This window comes from Triturus cristatus, chromosome 7, assembly GCF_964204655.1.
Source record: "Triturus cristatus chromosome 7, aTriCri1.1, whole genome shotgun sequence".
NCBI lineage: Eukaryota > Metazoa > Chordata > Amphibia > Caudata > Salamandridae > Triturus > Triturus cristatus.
The window spans coordinates 1614645221-1614668106 of record NC_140590.1 but is presented as its reverse complement, the minus strand read 5'-3'; the positions used below and the strand labels follow the sequence as shown (position 1 = coordinate 1614668106).

The window sequence follows — 22886 nt, the reverse complement described above, 5'->3', positions numbered from 1 at the left end:
ATATGCTACTTACCAGTATGCATCTGTTCTTGGCATGTAGAGCTGCAGAGTTGTACACTTAGCATAGATCGCCATCTGGTGTTGGGCCCGGATGTTTGCAGTTTGTTTTTCTTCTTGGACAGTCTTTGGAAGTCACGAGTTTGGTGACTCCTCCTTCGGTCCGTACTGCGCATGGGCTTCGGCTCCATCCTCAGATTGTTTTTCGCCAACAGGGAAATGATGGAGCTTGGTAATCACAGTGAGAAACCCATGTGTGTAGTATCTAAATAAGATAGACTGGAACGGATACAGGTAGCCGGGGAGGCGGGTGGGCGTGTACAACTCTGCAGCTCTACATGCCAAGAACAGATGCATACTGGTAAGTAGCATATTCCGTTCGAGGCATATGAGCTGCAGATTGTACACTTAGCATAGATTATATAGCAGTACCCAACCCTAGCGGCGACCACCGGTATCCGTTGCAGTGGTTTGAAATAGTGTCTTTAGTACAGCCTGGCCCACTCTAGCTTGCTGCTTGGAATGCACATCTACACAGTAATGTTTTGTGAAGGTGTGCGGTGTAGACCATGTGGCTGCTTTGCAGATGTCATCTAAGGGTATATTCCCTAGAAAGGCCATAGAAGCCCCTAACTTTCTTGTAGAATGGGCTTTAGGCGGAACAGATAATGTTCTTTTAGCCTTTTGGTAGCAAATCTGTATGCATTTTACAATCCACCTAGCTATCCCTGATTTAGAAATGGGGTTGCCTTTATGTGGTGGAGAGAAGGAGACAAACAATTGTTTAGTCTTCCTGAAGGGTTGCGTTCTTTGTATGTAGTATAGCAAGGCCCTTTTTACATCAAGTGTGTGTAAGGCTCTTTCTGCAACAGATTGAGGTTGCGAGAAGAAGACAGGTAATTCCACCGATTGATTGAGATGGAAGGGGGAAATGACCTTGGGCAGGAACTTCGGATTTGTGCAAAGTATGACCTTGCTGTGATGTATTTGTATGAAGGGTTCCTGTATAGTGAACGCTTGTATTTCACCAACCCTTCTAAGGGAAGTGATAGCTACGAGAAAAGCTGTTTTCCAGGTGAGAAACTGTAGCTCGCATTTATGCATTGGTTCGAAGGGCGGACCCATTAGTCGTGTAAGAACTAAATTTAGATTCCATACAGGGGAAGGTGGTGCCCTGGGAGGAATTACTCGTTTAAGGCCTTCCATGAAGGCTTTAATAGCGGGCACTCTGAAGAGAGATAAATGCTGTCTGTTTTGTAGATAAGCAGCGATCGCTGCTAGGGGTAGGCGTATGGATGAATATGCCAGGTTACACCTGTGAAGATGGAGCAGATAGCATATGATGTGCTGTATGGATGCATCTAAAGGGTTGATTGTATTGTTACGGCAGTAAATAACAAATCTTTTCCACTTTGCGGCATAACATGCTCTAGTGGTAGGACGTCTGGCTTCCATGATGATGTTCATGCAATCAGGGGGAAGGTTAAGGTATCCGTATTCTAGGATTTCAGGAGCCAGATCGCCAGGTTGAGCTGAGCTGGGTCCGGGTGCCTGATTTCTCCATGGTTCTGGGTTAGGAGGCATGGGGATAGGTGCAGTTTTTGATGTGGTACCACTGATAGTTGTAGTAGCGTGGTGTACCACGGCTGCCTGGCCCACGTCGGAGCTACCAGAATGAGTGTGAGGGAGTGCTGTTGTAGCTTCCTGACCACTAATGGAATTAGTGGGAGAGGTGGAAAGGCGTATGCAAATCTGCCTGACCAGTTCATCCATATCGCATTGCCCTTGGACAATGGGTGTGGGTATCTGGCGGCGAAGTTTGGGCATTTTTTGTTTTCGTGGGTGGCGAAGAGGTCTATCTGAGGATGTCCCCACTGTTGGAAGAATGGCTGAAGAACTTGCGGATGCAGTTCCCATTCGTGTAGTTGTTGCGTTTGTCTGCTGAGCAGATCTGCCATGGTGTTTTGTACGCCTGGAACGTGTTGTGCCAGGAGAAAGATGTTTTGGGGAATTGCCCATCTCCATATGCTCTGGGCTAAGTGGGAGAGCTGGGGAGAGTGTGTCCCCCCCTGTTTTTGGATATAATACATTGCAGTCATGTTGTCTGTGCGAATGAGGACTGCTTTGCCCGAAATCTGTTTTTGGAAAGATTTTAGGGCTAGAAAGATCGCCAAGAGCTCCAGATGGTTGATGTGGAGCAATTTTTGCTGTGGCGTCCATAGACCTTGCATTGTGAGGTGTAGGAGGTGCGCTCCCCAGCCGGAGAGCGATGCGTCCGCTGTTAGAATCACCTGAGGAACCGGGTCCAGGAACGGCCGCCCTTTGGAAAGGTTTGTGGTGTTCCACCACTGCAGAGAGTGATGAATGCTTGTGATTCTGGCTGTGTTTGGATAGGCAATACCTTTGGAGGTGTCTATAGTGGCCCCGAGATATTGCTTTGTGTGAGATGGTATGAGGTGGGACTTTTGGTAGTTCACCGTGAAGCCTAGCTGGTGGAGCAGTTGGATGGTGCTGTTTGTATGCTGCACGCATTGGTGGTAAGACGCGGCTTTTATCAGCCAGTCGTCTAAGTAAGGGAAGACGTGAATGTGTTGACGTCTGAGGTGTGCTGCTACTACCGCTAGGCATTTGGTAAACACCCGTGGTGCGGTGGTGACCCCGAAGGGGAGAACCGTGAATTGGTAATGTTGCCCGTCCACCACGAACCTGAGGTATTTCCTGTGAGAGGGGTGTATTGGAATGTGAAAGTATGCGTCTTTCAGATCCAAGGTTGTGAGGAAGTCTCCCTGACAGAGGAGCGGGAGGACTTGTTGTAGGGTGACCATATGGAAATGGTCTGAATGTATGCATGCATTTAGAGGCCGGAGGTCCAGAATGGGCCTGAGGGTACCGTCTTTCTTTGGTATTAGGAAATATAGGGAGTAAACCCCTAGATTTTGCTGATTGATGGGGACCTGCTCTATAGCGTGTTTTTGGAGGAGGGAGAGTACCTCCTGTTTGAGCAGTGTGGAATGTTCTTGAGACATTGGACGGTGCCTTGGTGGGATATTGGGCGGGGTAGATGTTAGCTCGAGACAGTACCCTGACCGAATGATTTGGGTCACCCATTTGTCCGATGTTATGGACTCCCATGCGTGGATAAAGTTTTGTAGTCTGCCCCCGACCGGAGTGGAATGGTCTGGGGGGAGCGGAGGGAAGTCATTGTGTGGGCGGGGTGGCAGAACGGGTGTTGTTAGTTTTGCCCCTGCCCTTATTGTTGTTGCCTCTGTAACCACATCTTTGGTTGCCCTTTGAAAAGGTATTTTGAGGAGGGGATTTGTAGGAGGTAGAGGTGCTATCGGTGGAGAAGCCTCTGCCTGTGCCACGAAAGGAGGAGCGTCGAAAGGAACGTTTAGAGGCTTGTGTTTGGAGTGCCCCCATAGACTTTGCTGTGTCTGTGTCCTTTTTCATCTTTTCCAACGCTTCGTCTACCTTGGGCCCAAAGAGAGTTTGTTGGTCAAAGGGGTGATTGAGTATGGACGCCTGGACTTCAGGCTTAAACCCTGAGATCCTGAGCCAGGCATGGCGACGAAGCAGGACACTGGTATTTATGGCTCTAGAAGCAGTGTCGGCTGCATCGAGGGCACATTTAATGGAGGTGTTTGTAATGAGTTTACCCTCCTGTATTAGCTCATGAGCCCTACGCTTGTGTTTCTCGGGGAGGTGCTGCATAAGAGCCTCAAGTTCGTCGTAGTGTGCTCTGTCATAGCGCGCAAGTAGCGCTTGTGTGTTTGCAATGCGCCACATGTTTGCAGCTTGAGAGGCGTGCGTTTGCCAGACGCGTCTAGGAGTTTGGATTCCTTGTCTGGCGGTGGGGCTTCTCCTGAGGACTGGGAGTTAGCCCGCTTTCTAGCTGTAGCGACAACTAGGGAATCTAAGGGAGCAGGGCCCTTAATGTATGCAGGGTCTGTGGGTGCCGCCTTATACTTTTTCTCTATTCTAGGGTTTAGTACCCTGGCCCTGACAGGGTCTTTGAACACCTCTGCGGCATGCTTGGTGACACCCTTAAGCATGGGTAAGATAGAGGTGGATTTGTCCTGTATGTCGAATGTATCCAGTAAGAAGTCGTCTTCCACTGGTTCAGTGTGCATGTCCACCCCATGGTAGTGTGCTGCTCTCTGCACTAAATGATGGAACCCTAAGGAGTCCTCTGGAGGAGACGGCCTGGATGGGTATAGGTCGTCCTGAGGAATATCGGGTACATCAGGGTTATTGTAATCCTCCCACGGGTCTGGGGTCCCTGGTGGAGTGGGATCCATTGGGGCGTCCGCCGGATAATTGTCCGGGTCCCCGTCATCCGGATCTGGGGACGGGGCCGGAGAGTAGTGAGGTAAAGGTGGCGGAGACCTGGGAGGGGGAGGGGGTGGAGGAGGTGGAGGAGGTAGGGGAGGTGGTAGTGGGGAGGGCACTCTGAGGGGAGAAGTAGCAGAGTCCTTCCGTTTGGGTGGTGGAGGAGGAGCCGGAGTATCAAGGCGTCTTTTCTTGATAATTAAAGTCAATAGCCCAGTCTTTGGATCTTTGGACAGAGTCTTTTGTAAAGGGTCTGGTGTAAACAGAGCCAATGGCGCCGAATCGTCCGTCGGCACCGGTGATTTCGGAACCGAGGACTTCGATGGTTCGTGTGCGCCATGCTTTTTTGTGGCCTCCGGTTTTTTCGGCGTCGAAGGAGTTTTCGGCGCCGGAGCGTCGGTGCCGACAGATTTGTGTTTGTGTTTGGTCGGCACCGAGAGTCCAGGCTTCGGCACCGGTGGCTTCGGAGTCGAGCTGGATATTGCTTTCTTCGGTGCCGGATGCTGTTTTTCGGCACCGGGCGTCGGCTGGCTCGATCCCGAGCTGCCGTGAGACTTTGGAGGCTTCGACACCGGGCCCGAAGGTGGGGTGATCGAAGCTTTGGTCTTGGTTTTGCCCAGGCCGGCAGGCGAGGGAGTAACCTGAGTCTCTTTGGTTTTGGGCGCGGGGGTGGGAGGGGGCACAGTACTCACGGCCCGCTGCGCCGGTGTGATGTACTCCACGTCGGAGTCGTCGGCCTCGGAAGCGCTGACGACGTCTTCTTCCTGCTCGGTGTGTGTTTGCCCCGAAGCTTCGGCGCCGTCTCCGAAGATGTCCGGTGGAGCTGCAGACGATGAGTGCGCCATGGTGCGTCGAGCTTTTCGATCCCGGATGGTTTTCTTCGATCGAAAAGACTTACAGGCGGGGCAGTCTCTGGCCTCGTGTTCTGGAGAGAGGCAAAGATTACACACCTGATGGAGGTCGGTGTGGGGAAATTTAGACCCACATTTTGGGCACTTTTTGAACGGAGTCCTTTCCATCGGCCGGGACCGGAGTCGAGGAGGGCCCGAAGGCCGGTGCCGATGTACGGGATGGAGAAAAGTGCCGCTTCGAGAGATGAAGATGATGATGAAGAAACTCGAAGAAACAAGGATTTTCCGTCGAGGCTGGAACCGTAGAAGTTCGAAGCCGGAGCACGAAGTATCACATCCAAGCCCGATGGCGGAAAAAAACAATCTGTGGATGGAGCCGAAGCCCATGCGCAGTACGGACCGAAGGAGGAGTCACCAAACTCGTGACTTCCAAAGACGGTCCAAGAAGAAAAACAAACTGCAAACATCCAGGCCCAACACCAGATGGCGATCTATGCTAAGTGTACAATCTGCAGCTCATATGCCTCGAACAGCTGTTTTCCAGGTGAGGAACTGTAGCTCACATTTATGCATTGGTTCGAAAGGCGGATCCATTAGCCGTGTAAGAACTACGTTTAGATTCCATAGAGGGGAAGGTGGTGCCCTGGGTGGAATTACTCGTTTTAGGCCTTCCATAAAGGCTTTAATAGCGGGCACTCTGAACAGTGATAAATGCTGTCTGTTTTGTAGGTAAGCAGCAATTGCTGCGAGGTGTAGACGTATGGATGAATATGCCAGGTTACACCTTTGAAGATGGAGCAGATAGCATATGATATGCTGTATGGATGCATTTAAAGGGTTGATTGTATTGTTACGGCAGTAAACAACAAATCTCTTCCACTTTGCGGCATAGCATGCTCGAGTGGTAGGACGTCTGGCTTCCTTGATAATGTTCATGCAATCAGGGGGAAGGTTAAGGTATCCAAATTCTAAGATTTCAGGAGCCAGATCGCAAGGTTGAGCTGAGCTGGGTCCGGGTGCCTGATTTCTCCATGGTTCTGTGTTAGGAGGCATGGGGACAGGTGCAGTTTTTGATGTGGTACTACCGATAGCTGTAGCAGTGTGGTGTACCACGGCTGCCTGGCCCATGTTGGAGCTACCAGAATGAGTGTAAGGGAGTGCTGCTGTAGCTTCCTTACCACTAATGGAATTAGCGGGAGAGGTGGAAAGGCGTATGCAAATTTGCCTGACCAGTTCATCCATATCGCATTGCCTTTGGACAATGGGTGTGGGTATCTGGCGGCGAAGCTTGGGCGTTTTTTGTTTTCATGGGTGGCGAAGAGGTCTATCTGAGGATGCCCCCACTTGTGGAAGAATGGGCGAAGAACTTGTGGATGCAGTTCACATTTGTGCATTTGCTGCGTTTGTCTGCTGAGCAGATCTGCCATGGTGTTTTGTATGCCTGGGACGTGCTGTGCCAGGAGAAAGATTTTTTGTGGAATTGCCCATCTCCATATGCTCTGCGCTAAGCGGGAGAGCTGGGGAGAGTGTGTCCCCCCCTGTTTTTGAATATAATACATCGCAGTCATATTGTCTGTGCGAATGAGGACTGCTTTGGCTGAAATTTGTTTCTGAAAGGATTTCAGTGCTAGAAAGATCGCCAATAACTCCAGATGGTTGATGTGGAGTACTTTTTGCTGTGGCGTCCATAGACCTTGCACTGTGAGGTGTAGAAGGTGCGCTCCCCAGCCGGAGAGCGATGCATCCGTCGTTAGAATCACCTGAGGAACCGGGTCCAGGAACAGCCGCCCTTTGGAAAGGTTTGTGGTGTTCCACCACTGCAGAGAGTGATGGGTGCGGCCGTCCACCAACACCAGATCCGTCAGCTGTCCCTGGGCCTGGTTCCACTGCCGTGCTAGGCACTCTTGGAGTGGACGCATGTGGAGTCTTGCATGGGGCACTATGAAGATGCAAGATGCCATCATCCCTATTAGCTTCATAAACACTCTTGCTGGGAGAGAGTGTTGAAGAGTGAATGTTTGGCGCAAGGCTTGTATGCTTGCGATTCTGGCTGAATTGGGATAGGCTATAGCCTTGGAGGTGTCTATAGTGGCCCCGAGATATTGCTTTGTGTGAGATGGTATGAGGTGGGACTTTTGATGGTTCACCGTGAAGCCTAGCCGGTGGAGCAGTTGGATGGTGCTGTTTGTATGTTGCACACATTGGCTGTAGGACGCGGCTTTTATGAGCCAGTCGTCCAAGTAAGGGAAGACGTGAATGTGTTGCCTTCTGAGGTGAGCTGCTACTACTGCTAGGCATTTGGTAAACACCCGTGGTGTGGTTGTGACCCCGAAGGGGAGAACCTTGAATTGGTAATGCTGACCGTCCACCACAAACCTAAAAAAAAATTGATACTTGTATAGCGCACTACTCACCCGCAAGGGTCTCAAGGCGCTTGTACGAATCCCGCTGTGGAACCCATCCTGGCTTTCCCTGTGAGGCGTCCACTCCTGGGCACCCCCAAGGTGGAGGCCAGGCATCCTTACCGTTGTGGGGGCCGTTGTGGAGATTAAGCAAGCTATTGCCCAGAGTTGCAGAGTGGGACTTCATGATTGGAATGGCACCGAGGCGAGAATTACCAGGTCCGTGGAATTTTTGAGCCGAAGACCCGCCGAGGCGGGGAATTGAACCCTGGTCCCGGGCTAGACCTCTGCATCAGGGTCTGCCGCTCTAATCATTGAGCCACACTTCTCCACTACCAACCTGAGGTACTTTCTGTGAGAAGGGTGTATTGGAATATGAAAGTATGCGTCTTTCAAGTCCAGTGTAGTGAGAAAGTCTCCCTGACACAGGAGAGGGAGAACTTGTTGGAGGGTGCCCATATGGAAATGGTCCGAATGTATGTATGCATTTAGAGGCCGGAGGTCTAGAATGGGCCGTAGGGTCTCGTCTCTCTTTGGGATTAGAAAATGCAGAGAGTAGACCCCTAGATTTTGCTGATTGTCGGGGACCTGCTCTATAGCTTGTTTTTGGAGGAGGGAGATCACCTCCTGTTTGAGCAGTATGGTGTGTTCTTGTGACATTGTACGGTGCCTGGGTGGAATATTGGGTGGGGTAGATGTTAGTTCGAGACAGTAGCCTGACTGAACAATTTGTGTCACCCATTTGTCTGATGTTATGGTCTCCCAGGTCTGAAGAAAATATTGTAGCCTGCCCCCGACTGGAGTGGAATGGTCTGGGGGAAGCGGGGGAAAGTCATTGTGCGGGTGGTGTGGCAGAACGGGTGTTGTTGGTTTTGCCCCTGCCTTTATTATTGTTTCCCCTATAACCACCTCTCTGATAGCCCTTTGAGAAGGTATTCTGAGGAGGGGACTTGTAGGAAGTAGAGGCGTGATCGGCAGAGTAACCTCTGCCTGTGCCCCGAAAGGAGGAACGACGAAATGAACGTCTAGGGGTATGGGATTGTAATGCCCCTATAGACTTTGCCGTATCCGTGTCCTTTTTCATTTTCTCCAATGCTTCGTCCACCTTTGGACCAAATAGGTGTTGTTGGTCAAAGGGGTGATTTAATATAGATGCCAGGACTTCTGGCTTAAACCCTGAGATTCTGAGCCAAGCATGACGACGAAGCAAAACACTGGTGTTTATCGCTCTCGAAGCTGTGTCTGCTGCGTCGAGGGCACATTTAATTGAGGTATTGGTGATGAGCTTTCCCTCCTGTATTAGCTCCTGAGCCCTGTGTTTTTGTTTGTCTGGGAGGTGTTGCATGATAGCCTCCAGTTCATCGTAATGTGCTCTATCATAACGTGCAAGCAGAGCTTGTGTGTTGGCAATGCGCCACATATTTGCGGCCTGCGAGGCAGTGCGTTTACCAGACGCATCTAAGAGCTTTGACTCCTTATCTGGTGGGGGAGCCTCCCCTGAGGATTGAGAGTTAGACCGCTTCCTAGCTGTGGATACCACCAAAGAGTCCAAGGGAGCAGGTCCTTTAATATATGCAGGATCTGTGGGGGCTGCTTTATATTTTTTCTCTATCCTGGGGTTTAGTACCCTAGCTCTGACTGGGTCCTTGAACACCTCTGCAGCATGTTTGGTTACCCCTTTTAGCATGGGCAATATTGCTGAGGCCTTATCTTGTATATCAAAAGTGTCCAGCAGGAAATCGTCCTCAACTGGCTCGCTATGTAATTCTACCCCATGGTAGTGTGCCGCCCGCTGTATTAAGTGGTGGAACCCCAGGGAGTCCTCTAGAGGAGACGGCCTGGATGGATTAAATGTCATCCTGAGGCACATCTGGCACGTCGGGGTTGTGGTAATCCTCCCATGGGTCTGGTGTCCCTGGAGGTGTGGGGTCTATTGGGGCGTCTGCCGGGTCATAATCTGGATCTCCATAATCAGGGTCTGGAGATGGGGTCGGAGAGCGGTGAGGAAAAGGTGGTGGAGATATGGGAGGTGGAGGAGGTGGAGGAGGTGGAGGAGGTGGTGGAGAGGGTACTCTGAAGGGGGATGTGGCAGAGTCCTTCCGTTTTGGCGGTGGAGGAGGATCTGGCTTGTGTAAATGTATTTTTTTGGAAGACAAAGTTAAATGACCAGTCTTTGGATCCTTTGTTAAAGTTTTTTGATAAGGATCAGGCGTAAATAGTTCTTGTGGCACCGAATCATCTGTCGGTGCCGATGTTTTCGGAGCCGAGGGCTTCGATGGTTTCTCCATGCCATGCTTTTTCGGGGTCTCCGATTTCTTCGGTGCCGAGACGGTCTTCGGCGTCGGAGCGTCGGTGCCGGGGGACTTATGCTTATGCTTTATCGGCACCGAGAGTGCAGGTTTCGAGCCCGATGACTTCGGAGCCGAACTGGGCGGGGTTTTCTTCAGTGCCGAACGGTGTTTTTCGGCACCAGGAGTAGGCTGGCTCGAGCCCGAGCCGCCGGGAGACTTATGATGCTTCGACACCGGGCCCGAAGGTGGGGTGACAGAAGCTGTATGTTTAGTTTTCCCTAGGCCCGGAGGCGAAGGTGTAACCTGAGTCTCTTTCGGTGTGGGTAGGGGAGTTGGAGGGGGTAAAGTACTCACGACCCTCTGCGCCGGTGTTATCTCCTCCAGGTCAGTGTCGTCGGCCTCGGAAGCGCTGACGAGTTCTTCCTCCTGCTCTGTGTGCTGCTGCCCCGAAGCTCCGGTGTCGTCTCCGAAGATGTCGGGTGGAGCCGAAGTCGATGAGTGCGCCATGGTGCGTCGAGCTCTTCGATCCCGGATGGTCTTTTTCGATCGAAAAGACTTGCAGGCGGGGCAGTCTCGAGCCTCGTGTTCTGGAGAGAGGCAGAGGTTACACACCTGATGGAGGTCGGTGTGGGAAAATTTAGACCCACATTTTGGGCACTTTTTGAAGGGAGTCCTTTCCATCGGCCGAGACCGGAGTCGAGCGAGGCCCGTAGGCCGGTGCCGATGTCTGGAATCGAAAAGTGCCGCCGAGAGAGATGAAGAAGATGATTTCTCTTAAGAATCTCGATGGACGAGGATTTTCCGTCGAAGGTCGAACTGGAAAGGTTCGAAGCCGGAGCACGAAGTATCACATCCGAGCCCGATGGCGGAAAAAAACAATCTGAGGATGGAGCCGAAGCCCATGCGCAGTACGGACCGAAGGAGGAGTCACCGAATTCGTGACTTCCAAAGACTGTCCAAGAAGAAAAACAAACTGCAAACATCCGGGCCCAACACCAGATGGCGATCTATGCAAAAGTGTATAATCTGCAGCTCATATGCCTCGAACAAATAGTTTCCCCTGCATTCACAAAGGGGAAGGGGTCCCCTGGAGACCCCTTCCCATTTGCGAATGGGTTACCACCCTCTTGAAGAGGGCAGTAAATTGCGAGTGTTTAGGTCGCAAAACATTCTTACATAGGGTAGCGAGTCGCTATTAGGAAGGGACGCACTTGGAACGCCCTTTCCTAATAGCGAGTCCCAAATCCTATTTAGGGAGATAGGGTTTGTACATGGCCCTATTGTATTTTGCATTCACAAATGGGTCGCAAACCCGTTTGTGCATGCAAAATAGGGTTGTACATCAGGCCCTTAGTGTTAAGTGAGCGATAGCTAGCGCAGAAGGGGACGGAGGTGCTCTGTTGGGGTGTGGAGGGCTGGGGAGGGTACATAGGAGAGACAGCAAGGAGTCACAAGAGAGAGGTACAGAAAACACAAAGCACAGTGGTATTCTGGGAGCTTGGAGAGAGAAACACAAGAGGGAGAGAGCTGGAAAACACATGCACTCTGAAGGAGTGCTAGACCAAAAAGAATATTTTTTTGCTAAAAGTGAGCAGTGGAAGGACACAACACAGCCAGCTAACAGGATGGTAAAGGAGCTTTGCTCCGGGGAGGGACAAGGAAAGCAATCAAATAGGAAGCAAGCAAAAGAGAGTGACAATAAAGCGAACCAAATGTGAACAATGGGCAGGCTTCAAGCCTTTGTAAGTTCTTAGTAAGACCAGAACAGATCTTTCACAAGCTCATGCTATGTGGTTTGCTCCATCTAAACGTGGAATTTTGGTGGAACTTACCACAAATAAGTACACAACATATGCTTGTTTCTTTTCAATGTACATTTAGAAGTTTAGATGAAGTGTAGAAGGTGCACTATAAATGTTTGTAAATATCAGCAAAATAATACTGTGGGTGTTCACTGCACTCGCACGGACTGATCCCAGCACTTACTTTGGTATAACCAGTAGGTATTATTTACTACTAAGGATTATCCTCACAGTTGGCCAGAAGTTGTACCTTTGTGAACGATTAATGGGAATTTATAATTAGAGAGTCTATATTTAAATGTGTTGTTCTAAAACCTTTTTTTCCTCTCAGGCCCAGATGTGTTCTCACAAGTTGTAGTGCAAACTCAATGGAGAACTTCCAGGAGTTTTTTTATTGTGCTTTCTGGACAAACATAAAACATAATCGCTTCTTGCCTTCATGTATCAAATAGTGTTCAAACTCGTTGCCCATTATTCCGAAGGTTTGAGGGTGAAAAAGGCCAGAGTAGGATACAGGTGAAAAAGTTACTTCATGCATTAGTACATTCACCACATTCATTAACTTGGAGCCCACAGTGCAGTGTTCTAGAGATTGGTTATTGTGTCAATACGACTTCTGGCAAAATTGGCAACATCACCACAAGACTCACCACATTCCCTTCATCTGCCACGTTTAATGTTAATTTTGAGGAACGCTTTCTGTGCTCTAGCAGTGGAAGAATGTTTTGGGTCACTCAAAATAATACAATTTGGCCTCACCGTGACTTTGCCAATTTTGTAAATTTTGTTGGCAAAGTTTGTAGTGAGTATAAGATCGCACAAAACGTGCAGACTGGGAGCAACGCTGATACATTTACCAGGGAACTTGCGGAATTCTGCTGGGGTACGGAGGGGCATCCTGGTGGGTGCCCACCTAGCCAGTGGCCATGCCCCAGCCACTAACATGGTATTCTGTGAAGTCTTGCAGGGGTCTTATCTGAGCCTGGAACTAATCACCAGGCTGCTCAGTTTGGAAGGACAACCATTACTGGTGCCTGTACCCCTTGCCCAGCAGACATGCTCTCTGTCACACACGCTGGCTTCCTGGAGGTCCTCCTACCATGGCCTTCTGGAACTGGCTAGCAGTCAATGTGGCTCTGCTGGAGCACGTAAGTATGTATGTATGGAGTATGTAAACGAAAGTTGATGCCTGGAAACCAACTCTGAAGAGACATGGGATTTCGCCCTGGATATGCCTCTAATCAAGCTTTCCACGTAGCATTTTTTAACCAAATTTAAGGCATGTGAGGGAAAGAAGAAATTGTTGTGGATGTGTTGTTTTGAGTAGTTGGTCAAGTGATCACATCCCCAAAAGGGCATGTCAAATCCTTGTGTTGCATTTCATATTTTAAGGACTCTGAGCCCTCAACCTCCCCAGGGTCCCAAGCTTGTTCATATGGCCTGCCCCCAACTTGTGTAAAGTAGTAATGACGCAAATGAGCCCAAACTTTTCAATAAGGTAGTACTCAGGTGTCACACTCTTTGAGATGATAACACTATCACTCTATAAGCCCTCAGGTAGAAAGACCTAAAAAGAAAAGTTAACCTACAGTTTGTCTGACTCACAACTACATTCCAATTGACATTTGTCGGATTAAAAAATAAGGGGAATAATTCTATTCAGGGATATGGCCGATATATTTCAGCCCCTACTAGGAACCCATATTAGGTTATTAGACATATTCTTTTGGGGATGTGAACACTTGACCAACTATGAAAAATGCTATGTCCAGACTAGGAACCACTTTCACTAAGGTACCTTATGTTTTGTTCATTTACTTCTCATGAGATTATACTCTAGGAGATTTGTTCTACTCTATTTTAGGGTTTTGTCATTAGCAGCATTATTGCCAGGGGGGCTGTGAGACCCCACTGGGCTCAGGAGACCTATCCTGGCCTCAGTGTAGTCTGTCGCTGGAGTCCGCTGCATGGGGCGTAGGTTCGACTCTCTTGCTTCCTTCTGCCAGTGATACCACCTCAAGGCTCAGAGAGCTTCAAGCTAGCCCTCTGTCCTGAAACCTCCCCGGTGCACCCTGTCAAAACCTAGGGTTGCCTGCTCAAGTTGGTTGGTCCTGGGTGCCCAGAGGTGCCATCTGCCTGCACATGGAGCCCAGGCGTGGGAAGCTAAGAAGGAGAGTTCTGTCCCCTGCATCTTTTGGGCATCCTTAGCAAGACCTGAGTAAGGACTTAATGTAACAAGCATTTACAATGCAATGGTCTCGGCATTGGTAAAGTTAGAGCTATTGGCATTGCTCATGACATTATTTTTGTTTATGTTTTTGTTTTTAAAACATTTAAAGAAACGGCATTGTTATGAGCAATGCCAATAGCTCTAACTTTAACAATGCCGAGACCGTTGCATTGTAAATGCTTGTTTAATGTCCTTGCGATGCTTGCTCAGTGTCACTTACATTTGCATGCAGGTGAAGTGACTGCAGGCTCGTTCATCTCCGGCCGCACATCGGTACAGTCAGTCTAAGAACACTGACATCACCCTCTGCTAGTGCCCACCCGCGCTCCACCTGTGCTTCTTGGACACAGAAAGTTGTGGGTGTAAGTGCTGTGGTGGTATTACTTTTAACCACGCTTGTGGTGGTGACGTGGGAGGACTTAGGAAATCACAGTACTCCTTCGCTTGCACCTGGTTCCTATGAGGATGACATCAACGGTGACCTCTAGCTCACGAGGTCGAATCTTTTACAGGGCCAATTTATGCGCTTATGCTTCAGAGGTCGGCAAACTGAATAGCTTTAAATCGGATAATAGTATATTGGCCAGCGCACAGCACTTTCAAATGGGTAAATGTGATATTAAGAAGCTACCTAAACTAATTATTGCATACTGTGACCTTTATCAACCTCGGAGGGCGTATTTATCTAGCGTACCACAGTCAGTCTAAAAACACTGACACCTCCCTCTGCTAGTGCCCACCCGCCTCACCGGTGCTTCTGGGGCACACACAGGGTGTAAGTGCTGTGGTAATAGTACTTTTAAACACACTTGTGGTGTGGACGTGGGAGGGGGTAGGTAAAACACATCACGCCGTCATTGCATGGTATGATGACATCAGCGGTGGCCTTCACACTTCTCGGGCTTTACCACTTCTACTTGTGCACACGTTTATTTTTATTCAGTTTTCTATAGCGCGGACACTATAGCAAGGACAGGTAGTTAAGTGTTTGTCTCTTCTGCTGCACCGGAAGAAATAAAAAAACTGCTCCGCCTCCGGATGAGGTTACCCAGCCTCACATGAGCCACAAACAGGACGGTCCCACGCCCACAACAAGCGCCCCTCTCAGCTCTTTGTTCCTCGGTGTGCTATAATTACTGACGCAGCGATACACATAGTCGGCAGAATTCAAATGCTTCCATTTGCGGCTATTATTCCCTTAAATCGACCGCTAAATAGGAGGCTTCAGACAGACAAGTGTTCATCAAGCCAAGATCACGACGTGACATTTCTGAAAGCGCTCTGCCGAGTTTCCCGGGCCTGGGAGGCTTTGTGATGGAATATGAAGCTATATAACATGTATTGAGCGAGGATGCTTAAACTCACACTGCAGTGTATTTCAATCAATATTGCTGTTTTATGCTGAAGGTCCTCGCGCAGCGCTCCTCTCTAACAGGCTGTAACGTGTGCAGCATTAATAAATGTTGGCATTTGCTCTGATTACTCCTTCAGCGCGAGCGCCGGGCATCGAGAGACTGCCAAGTCCTATCACTCGTCGACTGAGTAACTATCATAATTTAGTAGCAGGCAGCGGAGAATGTCACTCAATTACACTGAAATTATAATAATGTCACACATAAGCAATCTGAAACCTTGGCAGCTATGCTGAAACTTGTAGATTAGGTGTTAAAATTGAATGCCCAACACGCCTCCCATGGCTTTGGTTTAAAAAAAAAAAAAAAACAGGGCTAGTTGAAATTGTCACAAATGAAGAGTTATGCCATTTAACGGGTATGCATTTAGTCGCTTGTCATCCAACCCCAACTTGGCGGCACAAGGGTACTCAGTCCCCACGCACTCATTCTGGTCTCCGCCAAAACGCTTTAAGAAATACAGTGCACTAATACCCTGCTTTAAGTATCCAGAAATATTTTTGCACACCTGGTTCATAAGGTCGGGGTGAGATACGATTCCGCGCAGGTCAAAGTAGGCTGGGGTGAGGAGGCCACTCTTAAGCTTGAAGCTCCCAAAGTTAACAGCCTCGATCTCAAAGAGTCGCAGAGCCAGCGCCTCCATGTCTGCGAGTCGGGGATGAATAAATACGAAAAGGATGCGAGCGAGACACGCCGCGTTTCAACAAGCCAATCAGCAACCATAGCCCAACCTCTACTAATAGGCGCAGCGTGATGGCGTCACCCCCGTGGGAGAATTAAGCAGTGACGAGAAATAATAGGAGTGATAAAAGAAATGCGTATATCCTTATCGTGTATATATTCTTGAAATGGCGTGCATACATGGTTAACAGATTTCCTTTGAAACAGCCGATTACGTGTTTGCTTTGATACTGCATGTGAAAACTAAAGGCAGGAAATCAAGAATTATCGAAGCAGCCATGTTAATGCCAGGAAAAGCAATAACAATATAAACCCAAATGGAGATGGAAATGGAGGCTCGGGTGTATACCGTAAAATATGTTGTCTACGCTGCGTGACCTTAAACGACTGTCTCCCAAGACGATACAGGAAAATCCAGTTTTGCACGAAACTCTCGTTTTTTTGCCTTCATTTGTGCCAATGTGGAGGCGCCTTTCTGATTGGTACGACTACGCTTACAGCTAGCTCTCATTGGTTATTGCAGCTCTCTGCAGCTATTGCAGACTCGAGCAAGGGCAGACAACTCCGCTGGCCGAAAGATTGACATCGTAATTTAAACTGGAAAAACAAGGCAGAGCAAAAGGCACACCACCGCCTTTCTCCGAGGCAGAGCAGAAATGCCTCGGAGAAACGCAGCGTCCTTTTCGGATTCGGGGGCGTGTTTGTCTTTTCTCTCCTCCAGCCATTGGCTGGAGGAGAGAATGAGACTTCTTGCAAAAAACACGCCCCCCGATCCGAAAAGGACGGGGCCTGATCGGAATGACTGACCTCTTCTCCAATGGCTGGCCAGCATTCAAGAGGCCAGCCAATGGAGAACAGGGGAGAAGAGGGGCGGGTTCAAGCCCCTCTTCTCCAAGTCATTAAATCTCTCGACTTCCGGTTCTGCCTTCGGCAGACCGGATGGTCACGAGACCTAAAAAGGGCTTAACTGTAATGTTTAAATATGTTTAGACATATTTAAACATTGCCAATTTAGCAGAATAATTGTGAAAAAATTGAGGGGGGCCCGAGGATTTTTATTTTCACAGGAGGGGCCGCAGCATTAAGAAGTTTGAACACCACTGCGACTAGTCCTTGATGTTCAGGCGGTATCATTAATTTAAGTTGCAATTTGCCCTCAGTGCTGAGGCCTTAAGAGTAATGGTTGTGCCCCAGCTACTCTGGTGGCCAATATTACCAGTACATGTCAGGGTTACACCAGTTCATCAGATGTACTGGCCCCTTAAATATAGCTAACCATTGGGAACATCATATTGGGTGATCTCGCATTCCTACACCTGTCCCCATGGCATAGCATGGAGGACATTTGCGCTAAACTGAGACTCTTGCGATCCCCAGTAAACTACAAAATACTTTACTAGGATGGAATACTTGTGTAGTGTTTTCGGGAGGAAGTATTAGGAACTAAGCAGTTGGTACTTCAGTTGAGTTGCCCAGTGTTGAAGCCACAGTCAGGGACCACTGATTCAGGCCTTCAGACAGATTATACTACGGTTGTTACACTGTGTGCTTTTTGCCATTCACCTCAGTCCTATTCACTGAGACTTCGTTAGTTCGTAGATATTGTAGTAAATTTCGAGTTGACCTAAGCACAGGCTTATAGGATAACATTGGGTAAATGAGACAACTTTATAGAAAATCTAGTAAGACTGTAAATCCTATAAAAACTTTGGTGGATATATCTCGGCCACAGAAACTGCTTGAAAACTTCTGCTTTACTGATGTTTAGCATAATTCTAACCACTTTTTTTTTTACTTACTACCTAAGTCCTATTCTTCTTTGAACATATACCCTTTCGCTGCTCATGTAAAGCGCTCTGATTCCTTCGGATCGAGTTAGCCTTACATACAACTCCCCCCCACCGCCCCAAAAAAGTGCAGTAGTATCCTATCCTGACGATTTTGTCAGTCGACAGCAGTCTGGGTAGTCATTTATAAAAATCCATCAACTTCGTGCAATCCTTAGGCCCAGAACAATAAGCAGCAATCAGTAGCAAGGGAGCCCCTCCACCTGGCATATGTGGGCTTCCCTTTGGCACTGGGCTGCCCTTTGCATACCTAATCAGCATAAATGGTATGGGAAGCAGCCAGCTGGCATATTTTAAAAGGGCAATTGGCATCAATGAGAAGTGCATCTGACAACAATGTGAAGGAAACCAGTGGCCTTAATGAGAAGTACCTCCGGAAAAGCAGAGTATCATTAAGCTGCCCCTGACATGACTGAGCATCAGTGCTAGCACGGCGGAGAGACGATATTGAAATAGTTGAGCAGTAAACTGGCACATATGAGCAGCCCAGCAGATATAGGATGCGGCATACTGGAATACTTAAGCTGCTCACTGGCAAAATTTAGGTGCTCATGACATTATGGAAAGTGCTATGTAGTATATGCACTGCACTCAGATAAGTTATGGCAGCAGATTTCAAATGGTGGAAGATATTTCTGGTGGTATTTTATTTGCTGGCAGAGGTATGTTAATTCGCTTTTCTTTGTCATGGCAACTGTGATGGGCCATGTGTCCATTGTCACAGTATTTACAATTGTTTTTATTCCAGTTGGCACAGGATTGAATAATGGTCACTTTTTTCTGATGGGCTGCACTGTATCAGGTGAGTACTACTTGTTCTGTGACACAAACATTTCTCTGCTATGCCTCATGTGTGTCCACCTGGCACACAATTTTCTCACATATATATTTGCGGCAGGAGGATCGTACTCCTCGGTACTGTGGCAGACCTTGAAGTACAGGAACATTTCAAGAGTTTCCATTTAGACATGAGTTTTAACCAGTGTTTTGGAACATATGTTCATTAAAATGCACAGGTTAACAGGTTGATTTAACTTTTTTAAACAGTTCTTGGGGGATATCTCATATGTTCACCTGAAAAGATCGGGCTCCTTCACTATGCCTGCTCGCTCACTGAGGAGGAGTTGTGGCCTAATGCCAGAGCTGCCAACTTTGGAACTGGGGAACCAGGTTTGAGCACCTGCATCGGCTCAACATCCTGTGGTTCTGGATAAATCACTTAATCTCCATGTGTAATGTAATCTGGTGCTCACATAAAGGCGCTCTGATGCCTTTGGGCCAAGCTCGCACTATATAAAAACGTTAAAAAAACTGTAGCTGCTGGAGACTGGTAAGAAAGTTTCCTAGGGATCTTGGTTCCCCTTTCACCTCTGCTACTGTGAAAATCAATACTAAAGCTACAATCAAGAGTTTTGTGATCAATTCTGGAGCCTGAAATACCGGCGGATAAAAGCTGGCGACAGTCCAGAAACTGAAGCCCATAATACGTAATAGGTTAAACAATAACTCACCCCACCCCTCCACCACTTCCTCCTGAGAATTACAGACTTACATGTGCTGTGATCAGTTTTTTGGTGTTCTGTTGGGTAGTTTCTGGAAACTCTTCCCCAAAACAAAGTTGTATCTGGTATTTTGGTGCAGGCTTTCCATTCTTCATGAAATCTCGAAGCTCTGAAAGCAAGAAGCAGCCTTTTAGACTGGGCTCCTGAACAGAACCATTGTCAGGTCTCAATCTCACAGAGAAAGTTTTCCTAAACACATCCAGGGACACCTCTGCACCCCAGAAAGATATGCTCACCCTTGGCAAATCAGAAAGAGATCCACAGCCAAGGAAAATGTTCTTAATATCCAATCTGAATCAATTCATTGAGGCACTTCCCTTGACCAACCCACAATATGCTGCTGTCTCTAAGAGAAGCACTTCCCAAATTCAAAACAGATCTCAGGTTCAGAGATTCGTTCCCCAAATGCAAATACACACGTGCTTTCCCAAAGAAATACATTGAAAAAATAAAAACAGCTGGAGGTGCCAAAAAGTCTATTTAATAAAGGGCTGTTCCCAAAATACAGAGGGGAGAGGCTCCCACTTTCACTAGACGTGTTCCTCTGACCTAACTGGAGACAGAACCCATCTCAAAGAGATACTTTCATCACGAATATTAAATTAAGGCATCACCAAGAAAACACTACTCATTCCCGAAGATGTGTTTTTCGTAGGAAGCTCGGGACCGGTATCCATCAAAATAGACAGGATCCCCAAAAGGAATATGCTACTTACCAGTATGCATCTGTTCTTGGCATGTAGAGCTGCAGAGTTGTACACTTAGCATAGATCGCCATCTGGTGTTGGGCCCGGATGTTTGCAGTTTGTTTTTGTTCTTTGGACAGTCTTTGGAAGTCACGAGTTCGGTGACTCCTCCTTCGGTCCGTACTGCGCATGGGCTTCGGCTCCATCCTCAGATTGTTTTTCACCAACAGGGAAATGATGGAGCGTAGTAATAACAGTGAGAAACCCATGTGTGTTGTATCTAAATAAGATGTACTGGAACGGATACAGGTAGCCGGGGAGGCGGGTGGGCGTGTACAACTCTGCAGCTCTACATGCCAAGAACAGATGCATACTGGTAAGTAGCATATTCCGTTCGAGGCATATGAGCTGCAGATTGTACACTTAGCATAGATTATATAGCAGTACCCAACCTTAGCGGCGACCACCGGTATCCGTTGCAGTGGTTTGAAAGAGTGTCTTTAGTACAGGCTGGCCCACCCTAGCTTGCTGCTTGGAATGCACATCTACACAGTAATGTTTTGTGAAGGTGTGCGGTGTAGACCATGTGGCTGCTTTGCAGATGTCATCTAAGGGTATATTCCCTAGAAAAGCTATAGAAGCCCCTAACTTTCTTGTAGAGTGGGCTTTAGGCGGAACAGATAATGTTCTTTTTGCCTTTTGATAGCAAATTTGTATGCACTTTACAATCCACCTAGCTATCCCTGATTTAGAGATGGGGTTGCCTTTATGTGGTGGAGAGAAGGAAACAAACAATTGTTTAGTCTTCCTGAAGGGTTGCGTTCTTTGTATGTAGTACAGCAAAGCCCTTTTAACATCGAGTGTGTGTAAGGCCCTCTCTGCAACAGATTGAGGTTGCGAGAAGAAGACAGGTAATTCCACCGATTGATTGAGATGGAAGGGGGAAATGACCTTGGGCAGAAACTTCGGATTTGTGCGAAGTATGACCTTGCTGTGATGTATTTGTAGGAAGGGTTCCTGTATAGTGAACGCTTGTATTTCACCAACCCTTCTAAGGGAAGTGATAGCTACGAGAAAAGCTGTTTTCCAGGTGAGAAACTGTAGCTCACATTTATGCATTGGTTCGAAGGGCGGACCCATTAGCCGTGTAAGAACTAAATTTAGATTCCATACAGGGGAAGGTGGTGCCCTGGGAGGAATTACTCGTTTAAGGCCTCCCATAAAGGCTTTAATAGCGGGCACTCTGAAGAGTGATAAATGCTGTCTGTTTTGTAGATAAGCAGCGATCGCTGCTAGGTGTAGGCGTATGGATGAATATGCCAGGTTACACCTGTGAAGATGGAGCAGATAGCATATGATGTGCTGTATGGATGCATCTAAAGGGTTGATTGTATTGTTACGGCAGTAAATTACAAATCTTTTCCACTTTGCGGCATAGCATGCACTAGTGGTAGGACGTCTGGCTTCCATGATGATGTTCATGCAATCAGGGGGAAGGTTAAGGTATCCAAATTCTAAGATTTCAGGAGCCAGATCGCAAGGTTGAGCTGAGCTGGGTCCGGGTGCCTGATTTCTCCATGGTTCTGGGTTAGGAGGCATGGGGATAGGTGCAGTTTTTGATGTGGTACCACTGATAGTTGTAGTAGTGTGGTGCACCACGGCTGCCTGGCCCACGTCGGAGCTACTAGAATGAGTGTGAGGGAGTGTTGTTGTAGCTTCCTTACCACTAATGGAATTAGTGGGAGAGGTGGAAAGGCGTATGCAAATCTGCCTGACCAGTTCATCCATATCGCATTGCCCTTGGACAATGGGTGTGGGTATCTGGCGGCGAAGCTTGGGCATTTTATGTTTTCGTGGGTGGCGAAGAGGTCTATCTGAGGATGCCCCCACTTTTGGAAGAATGGTTGAAGAACTTGTGGATGCAGTTCCCATTCGTGTAGTTGTTGCGTTTGTCTGCTGAGCAGATCTGCCATGGTGTTTTGTACGCCTGGAACGTGATGTGCCAGGAGAAAGATGTTTTGGGGAATTGCCCATCTCCATATGCTCTGGGCTAAGCGGGAGAGCTGGGGAGAGTGTGTCCCCCCCTGTTTTTGGATATAATACATTGCAGTCATGTTGTCTGTGCGAATGAGGACTGCTTTGCCCGAAATCTGTTTTTGGAAAGATTTTAGGGCTAGAAAGATCGCCAAGAGCTCCAGATGGTTGATGTGGAGCGATTTTTGCTGTGGCGTCCATAGACCTTGCATTGTGAGGTGTAGGAGGTGCGCTCCCCAGCCGGAGAGCGTTGCGTCCGCTGTTAGAATCACCTGAGGAACCGGGTCCAGGAACGGCCGCCCTTTGGAAAGGTTTGTGGTGTTCCACCACTGCAGAGAGTGATGTGTGCGGCCGTCCACCAACACCAGATCCGTCAGCTGACCCTGGGCCTGGTTCCACTGTTGTGCTAGGCACTCTTGAAGTGGACGCATGTGGAGTCTTGCATGGGGCACTATGAAAATGCAAGACGCCATCATTCCTATGAGCTTCATAAACACTCTTGCTGGAAGAGAGTGTTGAGGAAGGAATGTTTTGCGTAAGGCTTGAATGCTTGTGATTCTGGCTGAGTTTGGATAGGCAATACCCTTGGAGGTGTCTATAGTGGCCCCAAGATATTGCTTTGTGTGAGATGGTATGAGGTGGGACTTTTGGTAGTTCACCGTGAAGCCTAGCTGGTGGAGCAGTTGGATGGTGCTGTTTGTATGTTGCACACATTGGTGGTAGGACGCGGCTTTTATCAGCCAGTCGTCTAAGTAAGGGAAG

General features: G+C 48.3%; 1 protein-coding gene across 2 annotated transcripts in view; it reads right to left on the bottom strand.

The window, feature by feature from the left end:
• Positions 1 to 22886, bottom strand: part of LOC146812510 (interferon regulatory factor 4-like) — a 120069-nt gene that overhangs the window by 11131 nt on the left and 86052 nt on the right. For both annotated transcript variants that reach the window (XM_085619513.1, XM_085619512.1), the window contains one exon: positions 19395 to 19513. In XM_085619513.1, coding sequence (XP_085475639.1) covers positions 19395 to 19513 — 119 coding nt within the window. The remainder of the gene's footprint in view (positions 1 to 19394; positions 19514 to 22886) is intronic.